The sequence below is a fragment of the Ptychodera flava genome, chromosome 6 (genome assembly GCF_041260155.1).
Source record: "Ptychodera flava strain L36383 chromosome 6, AS_Pfla_20210202, whole genome shotgun sequence".
NCBI lineage: Eukaryota > Metazoa > Hemichordata > Enteropneusta > Ptychoderidae > Ptychodera > Ptychodera flava.
This window is the reverse complement of record NC_091933.1, coordinates 21,606,529-21,621,035: the sequence shown is the minus strand read 5'-3', so window position 1 is coordinate 21,621,035 and position 14,507 is coordinate 21,606,529. Positions and strand designations below refer to the sequence as shown.

The 14,507-nt window shown below is 38.0% G+C and overlaps 2 protein-coding genes and 1 long non-coding RNA gene across 3 annotated transcripts in view; all 3 read left to right on the top strand.

Annotated features, from left to right (window-relative positions):
- Positions 1-1,601: 1,601 nt before the first annotated feature.
- LOC139134385 (sulfotransferase 1A1-like) lies at positions 1,602-4,826 on the top strand. Its single transcript, XM_070701246.1, has 5 exons — positions 1,602-1,804; positions 2,609-2,823; positions 2,922-3,030; positions 4,137-4,231; positions 4,812-4,826. The coding sequence occupies exons 1-5, from the start codon at positions 1,666-1,668 to the stop codon at positions 4,824-4,826; spliced, it is 573 nt and encodes a 190-aa protein (XP_070557347.1). The 5' UTR covers positions 1,602-1,665.
- Positions 4,827-4,883: 57 nt separating this feature from the next.
- On the top strand, positions 4,884-6,142 carry LOC139135148 (uncharacterized). Its single transcript, XR_011552937.1, has 2 exons — positions 4,884-5,044; positions 5,995-6,142. It is a non-coding gene; the product is annotated as an uncharacterized lncRNA (long non-coding RNA).
- A 5,768-nt stretch (positions 6,143-11,910) lies between these two features.
- Positions 11,911-14,507, top strand: part of LOC139135159 (sulfotransferase 1B1-like) — a 39,403-nt gene continuing 36,806 nt past the window's right edge. The window contains exon 1 of the mRNA XM_070702419.1: positions 11,911-12,125. Within this exon, the coding sequence (XP_070558520.1) occupies positions 11,963-12,125 (163 nt within the window). The 5' untranslated portion in view covers positions 11,911-11,962. The remainder of the gene's footprint in view (positions 12,126-14,507) is intronic.

Here is a 14,507-nt window from a genome sequence, read left to right as displayed (position 1 = left end):
TTACATTTTATCATGTTGAATCGTTCAGTATTTAGCCTATCATTACAATCTATATATGTACCATATAAATTTATTGCTGACAGTTGCATTTCAAATGCTATAAGACCGCTGAATATCATACTCAGGCTGAGTGAATACGTTTACAGCATTTCAACATGCCCAATATGATTTTTTAATTAACTACATAAAAATATGTCGATACACAATACAATGGTAAAAAAAATATCAAGTTTAACATACCTACAGATCGTTCATAGTTAACATTATTTGTGAACATTGATACCCTATTGTCACTTCTGGTCATTGTCTTGTGATAACTGTCAACTCCAGGCCTTCCATGTGTTGCTCTCCGGCATGATCTTGTGTACAAGTATGTTTCATTGTCATGAGCATCAAATGATCCGACCTTTTCTTCATCTACTACAGAGCCAGGGCTATTTCTGTGACTTTCACTGCTGGTATGCAGTGACACTGCCAATAGGCTGTAGTAGAGTAGTAGCTGTATTATCTTTGATAAATTTGATAAATATTTTTGTTTAGTTAGTACAGCTGCGTTCTTGTTCTACTTGCTACAGCATGTTGAACTGACTGTCCAGTATTCAGCTTGCCAAGACAGCTTGTGTATGTGTACTGTGCATTTACATCATCGACAAATGACTTTCAGTCTTGACTCCCCATATCAACAATAGTGTTTCATATCAATGCTTTGTCGACAAACTGAATATTGTGTGTTTCAGCATGCTACTTGTTGGTTTTCTTATGAAAATCCAGTGGAATCCTTAACTTTACAGACTTTTCGAAATAAAAGTCTTGAAATGAGACAAAATTGTACCATAGTTTGTTTAATTATCACTTATATTAGAACCATTGGTTGGCATAAAAGAGTTATTCGTCATTTTTCATTGAAATACCAAACTATGGGAATCTGAAAAAAGGCAAAAATAATAGGGAAAAATATTTTCAGACCCTCCCTTGAAAGCAGAACTTAGCTTTCAAGTCCCCCTGCTATCCAAAGAATTTGTAAATCCCCCTGATTCCTCCAGCCCCCCACTCCCGGTATTTGTGAATGCGGCCTTAGAAACACCCACTTTTTGAGTGTTGCGTGTTTTTATAATATACATTTTCTGTCTGTTTTATAATATACATTTCGATCAAAAAATAAGATAAATGTAAATGCAATGGTTTCAATATCGATCCTAGAATTCATGAATACTTGCAAAACATAGACCTTGTTCTAGGTTACATAGATGTGAATCGGCGTTCAAGATGGCTGCATATGGCTGTCAGATTATGAATCTTTTACTGGTTTACGGAAAGTGCTTTCTCTTCCCGGACAGCTCCTCTCAAAATCTGAGATGTTCGCTATGTTTATTGGGCCAACTGGGCAGTACTGAAAGAAGACCAAGGTCAGGAACACAGAAATAGGGTCAATCAAGGGCAAATTACTATCTCCTAATTGTGTAGGTCTTGTTGGAGCCCCGCGAAAGTACGGACTACATGCACACTGCAAGGTGTGCGCACTTTGCAACCGTTTGACGGGTATACAATACCTAGTCACCATTAGTGACATGCTGTATGATTCATTGTCTTCCACGCCACTAAAAGCATTAAATGTCGTGACCTGACTTCGAGCAGATTTTGTTGAAGTTTTCAGACTTGCCAGGTATGGCAGCTCCAAAAGGCTTTCACTATTACGAGGGCGTGCTCTTTTACGACTTGTTATTCCCGGTCCCGTCACTTGAGGCAGTGAAGGAGTTCCAAGTCAGGGAGGATGATGTGTTCTTAGCGACTTATCCGAAGTCAGGTGAGGGTCATAAAAATGAACTTTGACCTAAATTCCAATTGACTGCTCGTGTTTTAATGGGCAGTGGTAAAGATTCATATGTTATTTGTGCTGTCGTATATTGCCGTATATTGCAAAGGCATTCAGTAGGATTTCAGTTCCTCAGTTGATGTAACAAAAGTCGCGATTACGGCCAGGCGACAATTACAAAGTGTGTACTTTACAACAGACACGCACTCAGGCAAAGGTTAAAAACCTTAGTTCGAACCCGATTGAAAACTAGCCGTATATATTACAATTAAATAAAAGACTAGCTGCAATGTTTTGCTTCTGGTGGCAAACACCGAAATAATAAAAATACAGTTAGCATGCAGGACCGTAGAAGATACCATTTTAACTCAAGCAATGATCACACTCTTGAAGTGGTTCGAAGTGTAAGGACTGACATGACAGTGAAAGTAAAAAGAGGGGGGTGGTGACTAGATTTCAGGACAAGAAATTGTTGTTTACCGTATTTTGACATCATGAAGTGACATTCGAAAATAAGAATAATGAAGTGTTGCATGTCAATATGAATGGACATAGATGGATGGATGGATAGAGGGGTGGATAGATAGATAGATAGATAGATAGATAGATAGATAGATAGATGATGATGATTGATTGATTGATTTATTGATTGATCGATTGATTGATAGATTAATTGATTGATATACGCATCCACCCATCCATCTTGTACATCAAATACATTTGTATGTAATGTATGTATGTATGTATGCGCTATGTGCACGTAGTATGAGCCGCAATCAGTACTTACAATTTCAGGTACAACATGGACGGCGGAAATAGTATCTCTGATAAGAAATAGTGACGACATCGACTCAATCGACAAAGTACCATTATTGAAGCGAGTGCCAAGCCTGGAAGAAAAATGCATTCCAAAGTCGAAATTGCTGGAGACTATGAGGTCACCGAGATACATGCAGACACATCTCATAAAACGACTGCTGCCTCGTGAGATATTCACCGTCAAACCAAAGGTAAGACGTTAATTTGTATGAAGTCGTGCCTTGACATTGAGCCTGACTTCTACCAATACACTGACAGGACATCGCCTCCACGTCTTATATTTTCATAGGTGGTGTACGTGGCCCGGAATCCCAAAGATGTGCTGATATCATACTATGAATTTAAAATTCATCCTTGGTCATGGGATGAATTTTTTGACAATTTTCTGAAAGGCAACGGTAAGAGAAATAAAATATACTTTGCAAAATGTTTTCATACCGTTTATCACCCTGTTGGTACCGTTCAGAGCAGTCTGTCGTAACCCTGGATATGTTTTCGCTCTGTCTGACTGTACGAAAGCATGTAGTCTTTCCTATCACATGCCAAGCGGAACTGAGGTCGATAGCTTGAACTTTGTGTATAAGTTTGAATGATTTGAAAGTGGTCGGTGCGCAATTCTCGTTATTACATTACGTTTACTGGAATGTAGTTTAACATTTCATTGTCAGAAAATTCTCAATTTACAATTGACACTTTAGTCCGACCGCTATGTAAGACATGGCTTGTAGTTGTGCGTCGCACAGAAGGAGGCTCTATTTTCATTCAAAATTGGGATAGCGGACAGTAAACAAAACAGAAATGGTTCTCGTAAACAAAAGGGCCCCCGATGTGATATAAACAGAAGCCCTGGGGCTGTCTCAATGTCATCATCATCATGAAGCGTGAAATACTTCATTTATAAACGCACTTAAAATCGGACAATCTTTGTAAAGATGAAAAAGTCGACAGGTCAAAACTATAAAAAGTGCTTGTGTCAAACGTTTATTCGTCTATTATGTAGGAAAGGCGCACGATAATGTCCAGAGAAATTGACATATCGCGCCCAGGGACTACTACGAGCGATGATCATACAATTTTAGTATGTAAGAGCATTTTTCGGGCCTATAAAGGCGTTTTAAGTGATACGGCCGGATTAGGTTTAGCGTTGACAGACTTGGTTGCATGGGTTACCAGAAACAAACACTCTTTGCTTTACCAAGGAGAAACCATTCACTTGATCCTTACAAAGTACCGAAAGACGTGGCTTCAACTATTACAAGAACGGTATCTACGAAATACATTGATCAGTAATATCAACATCTTTTGTTCGATCTCTCACAGAATCACTTTTTGAGTACTTGGTGTGCAGGGGATGATTGCCCAATACTGCGGTAAACAGAAGTGCCGTGGCTAGCGTGTGCTCATGAGTGAAAGTGATTGTGTGTCCATACGGTAACCTGAAGACGAAAGCACATATTCACAGATGTTGTACAATAAAACATTTTTTTTTATTTTCTCTGTTTAGTTTGTTTTGGATCCTGGATTGAAAACGTTGAGTACTGGTGGGAACACCGTCATGACGACAGCGTGCTGTTTGTCTTTTACGAAGATATGACACGGGTGAGATATCTTTCTACTTGAGGGCATACAATTCTTTTTCTCGTAAGATGTAACATCCCACGCTAAGACGAACATTCCCATCCCAAAATTTGAAAAGCTCGCTAACAGCATGGTGTCCTCTGCGCAAATATCCGATTCCCAGGCCTTAAAAGATATTGCAGGCCTTTCAGGATTGCGATTATGTACGTTCGATACGTAAAGGTAGAATGCACCTCGGGGACAGATATTCAGACTCCCAAACTTCAGCAATTCTATTCTGATCTACCTCTTGTGGAGGGCTCATTTTCAAGCTCTTGGAGTAAGAAACATTTTCACTGTCTTAGTTTTTTTCAAAAATCAATTTTTTTATTTTTCAAATAGAGTTAACACAGGGATGGTGGCCATTTTGAATTTCAAACATCGGTAATGTTAGGTAATTTGTCTCTCTAGTACCAAAATTTACACGGTGACCCCTGATTTTTAATTGTGGTTTGATGAGCGAATGGTTGAAAGTTACAATGAGGAAAGTTTGAGCAAAAATTTAAGTCTTTCATTTTCGAGACGCATACTACCTTAAACCATGCATGAATCACCTCTGCAGCTTGAACTCGTTTAACATCTGATCTTACTCGAACTGCTTTTGCTTTTTGTCCGCTCTGTCTTCTTAGGATCTGAAAGGCCATGTTCGTAAAATCGCCGACTTCTTGAACAAACCCTTGGATGAGGCTACGCTGAATGAAATAACTCGTCGGTCGTCCTTCGATGTCATGAAGGAGAACCCAAACGCAAACTATAAGGTATCATTTGGTGACGGGCTGAGGCAATTACGCAGAGGTAAGCTTACGGTGTAACAATCCTTGTTCTGCTTAAACTAGTGAGATTTCTGAACCTTATAATAATCAGAGTTCGGGTTGCAGGTCTTGAAGTCAACTGAGAGAAAGATTAATTTTATTACCGAATTTTGTAGATCCGAAATCTCGAGAGTAATTACGGACATGTGTATATTGTTACAGAGTAACATAAACAGAGTCGCAACGCTTGCATGCCTTTTGTTCCATGGTCGTCTCGGTAGACTATTGGCTTTTCATATTAGAATGAGCTCCAAAGGTGTTAAACTTTTTGGAGGCTTTGTTTGTGGTTGATAATTACACGAGATTATGCGAAAAATACGACGAGATGGCATCGTACTGCCAGTCGCGTAGCAACCATAGTTACTTTGTGAGCTCTCAGGCCAGAAACACTGCTTCACGCCAATCAAAACATAACACGCCAGCAGTTTCATAAACATGTCCTTCCTTGACGCACGTGTAAAAGAGGGTATGACTGACCGTAAACCATTGAGTAAAACCAGACAGTATCGATAAAAGACTTTCAAATTTGGATCAAACACACTCATTATATATTCATAAAAATATGAGAGAATTTTTTTAAAACGGTAAAACTCATTTTCCTGAAGCTCAAAACACTCCCGTTTTCGCCAGCACGTCAATTCTGCTCAGCACCACACGACAACAACAACACAAACTTTGCCGAACATACTTTCGCTTAACAATTGGCGAAAATCCGAAAATTACCGAAGGATTCATGGTCGGCACTCTTCGGAAAAGAGAGGCGAGAGCAACCTGAGGCGAGGCGAACATTGATGGGTTACGTAACCGCTTCACGCCTTAAACAATGCCCGTTGCCACTCTATCTATGTTTCTCTATGATATTGTTTGCCAATAATAAAATTTGTCCACGTCTACGGTTAATGACTTTTCTTTGTGTCTTTCTTGTTCTCGCAGGTAAACCAGGAATCTGGAAGAGTCGCCTTACAAAAGCTGAAAATGAAGCCATAGAAAAGGCTTTCAGTAGGAGAATGCAAAAAATCAATATAAAATTTTCCTTCTACTCCAGGTGATTGATTAAAAAAACCACATTTGCATGCACCAATTTTCAGAACACGGCATTATTTCTACGCATGTTTGTAATGTGATTTATCTATCTACGAGATGTGCAATTACAAACGAAATATTAAAAGTCCCAGGTGTATCAATAAACGTACCAAACAAAACCATCAATGTATGTTTCACAGAATCTGCGAGCCATCAACCAAAGACATCTGATGATTTAATTTTTCCTTTCTCTTTTGCAACAAACGAGAAATAAGCAGAAGACATCACTATGCTAACAGTTTGAACCGTAACTCTTTACAACATTCGAAATAACATGGTAAAATTTTTTCGCATTGATAACACGATCAGAAATTGTCTGAAATGAAAGTAATTATTTATAATCCTTTGTTAAAACATGATTCAGGCTTCACAGACATGTAACCCACAATGAAATTGTCACAAAATTATCATTCAAACTTGGAGGATGCAGATCTGTATATTCTAGGGTATGTCACATTAAATAAACTTGAGCTAGGTGAAGGGTCATTGCTGTAAATATTATGATGAATACAACTTTTCAAAACTTTACGAATTTTAGAAACTAGTCAAAATAATCATACTACAAGATTTGCAATAGCTGTCCCTCAGTACATACTACAATACATCCCGTAGGTTTAATCGTTTCACCACTGTCTATGGTTTCATACATATATGGTATATGATATATGGTACGCTGTGAAAGGAAGACTCTCTCTCTCTCTCTCTCTCTCTCTCTCTCTCTCTCTCTCTCTCTCTCTCTCTCTCTCTCTCTCTCTCTCTCTCTCTCTGAAAACTAACCACAGGGTATACTGCAGGCATTATTCGTCTAGAAGTTATGAATCACACGATTGGAACTACTTTGGGATAATTGAATGGTGAAGTAAGTCATTTCAACCTGCAAATGTAAGCTCATCTGCGTCTCTTTTTAAGTTACACATTTGCTTTTATGAGCGATTTGTTATATTGCAACATTCAGCTATATAGCACCTAATACTTTTGAGATATTTGAAAAAATATGAAGATCCAATTATCCCAAATTAGTTTTAATCGTGTTGAATATGATCAATAAATACACTTTTTTGAAAATAGGAAATAGACTGTATCTCCTATTTTCAATTTAAGTTAGACTGATGAATAAAATTGGACAGCGCGTTTGGCCGCAATCTCCTACCCAGAAATACCATTATGCATATTTCGAAATCGTACATCGATATCGAAAACAGAAAATAGAAGTAAGATTATATTTCCAGGTTCAATCGATTTTAGCTTACCAAAAACCCATAATGTAGATATGTAAAATTCATATTTCGATATTACACTGAATCGTGAAAAACTGTATTGTGCCTAGATCTCACAAAATAAAATCGCAGTAAATGCCAATGTGTCATTCAACAGCTTATACAAACTCTTAAGATAAGCTACAATTATAAAAATATACGTATAAATGTTTTTGTAGTGTTCGGTTTTTCAAAAAGATATTGGGATGAACTATTAAAATTTTTTTTTTTAAATATGCAAATTGAGTGTGCTGTAACAGCTAAATTAACCTTCGAACTCTACGCATTATTAGTTCTTATGGATTTTACTGCATTCATTATTCGGGTTAACCTTCAATTGTCGAACACTCACCATTTAGAAGAGATTAAAATAATGCAGGCCGTGTAAATTACTTGTTATAATATTATTTGTTTAAATTTAACAAGCTCTATGAAACTTTATTTCCCTGATGGATATTGGGTCTACATATACAATATTAGGTCAAAATGGTCAAACCGGAAAATACCCACTATTTTGTCACATCCTTAGCACTAAAAGGAATTCGAAGTATTTTACCATTATAAGCAACCAAAAGAACCCCTGTAGTTTTGGTTATCATTTCATCAAAAAAAACCAACCATGCCGCTGTAATTATGTGGTCGCCGTATTAATACCTTAAACATCTAGATCACAAACAAATACTCCAGACCCCAAAATGGAATGAGAAAGCCATCTTTAGACTGGTAACAGTCACAGAAAACTAGCCATCATGAATATCCGAACAAGCTGGCGCTTGTAAAGCCTCGTTTTCAAGTATTGAATTTTGAATTCTGAGTTTTGAATTTGAAGAATTCTTTTGGGTATTCGATGTTCTCCGAGATTCCCAGAAATTCGACGGGCGGGCGGTGTCAATTTCTATGCAACTCATAATATGTCATCTGCGAATGTATAGCTACTGCGTTATGAAGATTGCTGAAAAAGGATAATGTTACGGAAGACACTTTTGAAGAAAATGCGACAGCATTTACGGTGTGGTCGAGACTTACTGAAGGCTGACGAATCAACCATAGGTTTACGACATCTAAATATAATTGTAATTAGCACATCAGCCACGAATTCCCCCTGATGTTCGGCATTTGACTTGGCTCCGAAAAAGTCAAATTCTCCGGTTCGGCCCTCACCCTGGTTGAAAACAATTACTAGGTCACTGTCCTCAACTGAACCAGGAATAGAAACATCATCACCTGGTGCATCATATTCTGACGCTTGATAGAGGCGTGGAATCAGAATAATAAATGCTGCGACCCACAATTCCTACGCCATTTTAGTAGTACAGCCAAAAACGGCTACTAGTCTCGCTTGACAAATTTCGATCCTACAAAAAAGGGCGATAAAGCTACAAACTTTAGAAGGTTCTAATTTAAGGTTGCTTTAAAAACATCACAATCTTTTACCTTGCATTACAGTAGACACTGTCATTTATTTGCTAAACTTTCCCCCTATTGTTTATGTCTCGAGTGTGCGTGCTTGTGGCTGTGCCGAAGACGAGACTCTCGTAGGGCTAGATTTGAACATGGGCGGAGTTTTAACGTTAGTGAAGGTTGCTCTGAGCTGAGACATATTAATAATTTTGTAACATACATAGCGTGTCGGATATTGCAGATTGATACAAACCGAGTAACTTTTCGTATCTGTGAACTTTAGATAGAGTCCAGAGCAATTAAAGGATGCTAGGAAATGCTAGTGCAGTTTGCTCCTATCTGAGACAGTTTAATACTATTGTAGTATACAAAGCGTATTGGATATTGCAGTTTGCTGTAAACTGAGCGATTTTTCATGAATATTGACTATAGATAGAGTCCCGAGCATAATGGAGTATGCTAGAAATTGAGATAGCTTTGGAATTTCTCAACATGGCTGGAGTTTTCAAGTTAGTGCAGGTTGCTCTGAGTTGAGACATTTTAATAATTTTGTAATATAAATAGCGTGTCGGATATTGCAGATTGCAGCAAAGTGAGAGACTTTTCTTAACTGTAGACTATAGATAGCCCAGAGCATATTGCAGGATGCTAGGAATTGAGAGGGATTTGTAGTTTCAGAACAAGAAGGGAGGTTTAACGTTAGTGCAGATTGCTCAGGCTCCGTGCTGAGACATTTAAATAATTTTGTAATATACACAGCGTGTCAGGTATTACAGATTGCTGTAAACCGAGCGCCTTTTCATGAATATTGACTACAGATAGAGACCCGAGCATATTGGAGGATGGTAGAAACTGAGATAGATTTGTTCTTTCTGAACATATGGGCGGAGTGTTTACGTTAGTGCAGGTTGCTCCGAGTTGAGACTATACAGTCCCGAGCGTATTGGAGGATTTCCAGCAGACATAATTAAAAAATCCAGCCACGGGTATCCTGATAAAAAAAATGGAAAGCTAACATAAAAGAATAAAATCAATGTTATTGTTGCTGACTAATAAAATCGTACTAACATAACAATCGTGTTGTTGTTTCAATGTCGATGTCATGAAAACACTACAAGGACACTATCGCTATTTGACTCAATACTACTCTCTCCCAACGTATACTCTCTCTTCAGATAATTAGGAAGAGGGTCTACATTTGGAGAGAGTATTAATCTGGACAATTGTAATGTTAATTTGATTTTAATCGGTCAAAAACAACAGTAATTTTTAAATTGTGTTTCAAATATATGAATCAATCAATGACATGTAAGTGGGATTTAGGTATAACGTCAAAAATAGAATGAACTAATACAATTTTGATTCAATTCTATCATGAGTTGTTTTTTTAGATAGATGAAAAGTGAAATTTAAAATCATTTGGCCAGCAGTTTCAGAGATTTTTTGAAAAAAGGACAAAAATTGCCAAAAAATAGAATATTATTGCAGATTTCCTAACAGCTTGAATAAATCTAGTATAGATTTCCCCAAGAAACCAAACCAAATTCAAAAGCTGTATGACCAGTGATTTCTGAGAAGTCAATGAAAAAACACAACGGACGGACCACAGGGGTTCGAAAAGGGCGATAAAGAACAAAACTGTTAAACAGTAAGTTTCCTGGCTTCTTAGAAGTCATGATCGGTGGTTCTGTAATATATATGCAGTGCGTCCTCTCTTGGTGAAATTTGGTAGAGATTTCTGCATTGACCACCATATATTGTTGCCATACTCATGGAGCTAAGTATCATGCGACCAAATGACGTAACAAACTGTATTATCGTGCAACATTTGGCCAAGTTCACCCCGCTAGCATAAATGTGACAAATTAGGCCTACCCTTTTACATCAACCACCTTCGAACGAACACACATTTAGTTTTATTGCTTTAGTCCTAGCTGTGGAAACGCAGCTACCTGTGGAGGGGTAGGGGACTGGTCAGTTTCTTCGGCCTGGGGGGGGGGAGGGGGCGGTGGATTATTTTTTGCCGACGTCAAAAAGTGGATGACCCCTATTCCAACTTTCGAAAACAGGGTGACCCCCTTGCACGCGATAAAGGTACAACAAAAGGTGGAATATAAATTGAATAATATATATATATATATATATATATATATATATATATATATATATATATATATATATATATATATATATATATATATATATAATTTTTGGGGTATATTTTAAACATTCAATCATTCCGTGTTTTAATGAAATTGTTGTCATGTCAGTTGTAAGGTAGGAACTTAAAATTGTCATTTCTAAAGTTTGAATACAGTATTTTGAATGAGCTGTGAATGTAGTCCACTCTTTTTATGCATAACCAGATGTCCAGAACTGTTGTAAGAAAAATGCGATTGTGAAATATTAGTGCAAGTTGCTTTCTAATACAGAATTCTCATGGAGGAAACAGAAAAGGATCAGGAACTTGTCATGCTTTTCATATGAACTGCAGATTTCATAATGATTAGTACTCTTTGCAAAACAGACTTTCAATTTACAGACATCAAGATATTTCTGACATATATCTCTGATAAATTAATTTACTGCGCCCGAAGGGCGCGCTGAAAAAGATTAAACATCCAGATATCTCTAATATATCTGATATATGAAAGTCATGCAGCTGACGGGCATGTTGAAAAATATTGTGTGATATTTTAAAGAAATCCGCCTGAAGGGCGCGCCGAAAAATGTTAAACATACAGATATCTCAGATATACATATATGTCTGATATATTAAAGTTTTGCACTGGAACGGGGCTCTGAAAAATGTCTTATTATTATAAAAGTTACGCGCCGAAAGGGCGCGCCGAAAAATGCAACTGAATGATGAAATTTGTGGCCGGCACAATGCATTTAACACAAGTATGAGCCGTGTCGAAATTCAAAAACACACTGACCCCCCCCCCCCTATTGGGCATTTCAAAAACATGGTGACTCCCCCCTCACCAAAGTCAAAAACAGGGAGACGCCCCATTAATCCACCGCCGCCGCCCCCCCCCCCCCCCCGCCCGAAGAAACTAACCAGTCCTAGGGTGTGTTTATGCGGGTCATCAAAGGTCAACCCCGCCACGGATATACGGGTAATCGAAAGGTCTACCCCGCCACGGACAGCGAAGAATATGTCTGTTGTTGGTGATAGCAGTAATGGTTGTGTCAAATCATTGTACTATTACAAAGGAGTTCCATTGCTCCCAGATCTTTTCCCCAAAAGCAACTTGCTTGCACTGGACTCATTCGAAGTTCGTGAAGATGATGTTTTCATTATCTCTTATCCAAAATCAGGTTAGTCTTATTCGTGTTTTATAGGTCGTGCCAATCTCTCTCTCTCTCTCTCTCTCTCTCTCTCTCTCTCTCTCTCTCTCTCTCTCTCTCTCTCTCTCTCTCTCTCTCTCTATGAACAAATACGGGTAGTCTCTGTAAAGTCTGTAAGTCTTGAAAATTACCCAGACAAAAAACACCAGATAAGATAAAATGGCGTCGAGTGTTTGATCTGTGGGTAAACATGCACAGGTTAGTGTTGCGTGAACCATTTGGAGCTCGTTTACGGTTTTGGTTATACAGTACTAGTAGTTCATGCAGTTCCGGCTCTGCGTGGCTAGGGCTTTGTGTTGGCGGCTGCGCCTCCCACCGCTGGTCACCTGTCTTAAGTGGTGTTTATACCTGAAAGTATATACCTGAATACGAAACTTGCGTCGATATTTGTTTTCGAACACACCTACTTCGTCTAGGCACACAATGTGCTCAGCTGCACCGGACTGTCGACAATCCCTTGTGCCTTTCTTTTCTATTATTGTACTATATAGCCTCTGGCGCATTCGGGGGTGGGGAATGCTGCTGGCATAGCCACCAGTGCCGAAGGCACGAGGGTCTGTCTTGTGCCTTCGGCTCTCGCGGTCATGCCTGCGGCATTTCCAGCTCAAGCCTTCGGCGCTAGGCTTGCGACCCCCACACCCGCATTTGCGAGAGACTAGAAAAGAAAAAGCTGCGCTTGTAAACTTTATAGGCCAAGCCTACTGTTCTTTCTCTGCGCGGAGACACCGTAACCGCACGTACCCGCTGTCACTGCGGCGTGGGAAGAAAGTTTGAACAAAACTTGTTAACTTGCTGTTTCCAGCGAATCTCAGAGTCTCTGTAAATTAAATGAAGTTGTGGCATCTTGCAAAATTTTTTTTCAGACATTATAACTGAAACCATAATTTGGATACAATTCTGACACATACTATGACCGTTAAAGCAAGTTTTGAACTCTTATTCAAGGGCATGGACCCTGAAAGCCAAATTATTTTCTGATGATGTTATTTCTCTGACTCTTGACAATCTAAGCTTATAGTTTCTGAGTATGGGTAGGGGCTATTTTAAAGTTTTATATAAGGCCATTTAAAGAAAATTCTTTTCTTTGCCGTCCTTGGATTTTTGAAAAAAACTTTCTAGCCAGCCAGAGAAAAAACAAACACAGACAAAATATTGTTAACATTGTGTTTGTTTTCTTAATTTTCTCTGAAAACCTACCAACACTCTGACAGCAAGCAATAATTTTTCATTGCATTCTGACTTGATGCGAGTCAAAGCATGCCTCAACTTCCTAAAATGGGGGTTGGGTGGAGTGGGAGTGTATGCTGGCTTCAAGTGCCGAGTCCGTCAAATCCATAGAGTGAGCGCTCCGCAATCCCAAACACTGCAGGTTTCGCGTATTTATACTAATATCGTCGTCACTTTAGACGAGAACATCGGCACATTTATCACTAATTCATCACTTATCTAGAATGTGAAATTACAGACAAACGCCTAAAAATTTTTTTTGAGTTCACTTGTTTTCAAACTATTCACAACTAGTGAACTCAAAAGTTTCTGTACTTTTGTTTTCATGTTACTTTGAATTTAATTTATTTTCATTTTACTTTAACTTCATAACTTTACTTTCATTTTAAATTTTTGATTTTTTTTTCGTTTTGTTTCTCACATTGGGAAAATTACTTGACAATAAGTTTTCCTGTCTTTTAAAATGAAATCTTTTGTTCTTATTTTTCTTCTTTTAAAAAACTGGTGTTTTTTCCTTTTAAATTTACTTTGTCGTATTTTTAACTAATATAGACTATAGTCTATAGAAGCTATTGGGAAGGTTATCCGTCCGGCATCCGTCGTCAGTCAGTCAGTCAGTCAGTCAGTCTGTCTGTATGTATGTCTGTATGTCTGTCTGTCTGTCTGTATGTATGTATGTACGTACGTACGTATGTATGTATGTATGTATGTATGTATGTATGTATGTATGTATGTATGTATGTATGTCTGTCTGTCTGTCTGTCTGTCTGTCTGTCTGTCTGTCTGTCTGTCTGTGTGTCTGTATGTATGTATGTATGTACTGTATGTATGTATGTATGTATGTATGTATGTATGTATGTATGTATGTACTAGTATGTATGTATGTATGTATGTATGTATGTATGTATGTATGTATGTATGTATGTATGTATGTATGTATGTACGTACGTACGTATAAATGTTTCTCTAGTGTTCGGTTTTTCAAAAAGATATTGGGATGAACTATTACATATTGTTTGGTTTTAGGAAAAAATATGCAAATTGAATGTGCTGTAACAGCTAAATTAACCTTCGAACTCTACCCATTATTAGTTCTTATGGGTTTTACTGCATTCATTATTCGGG

Bases quoted from the DNA above. Each gene is read 5' to 3' on its own strand.
- LOC139134385 (XM_070701246.1), top strand. From the start codon at position 1,666: ATGGCAGCTCCAAAAGGCTTTCACTATTACGAGGGCGTGCTCTTTTAC. The intron at 1,805-2,608 runs GTGAGGGTCATA...TTACAATTTCAG, and splicing joins AGCGACTTATCCGAAGTCAG to GTACAACATGGACGGCGGAA. The intron at 2,824-2,921 runs GTAAGACGTTAA...ATATTTTCATAG, and splicing joins TATTCACCGTCAAACCAAAG to GTGGTGTACGTGGCCCGGAA.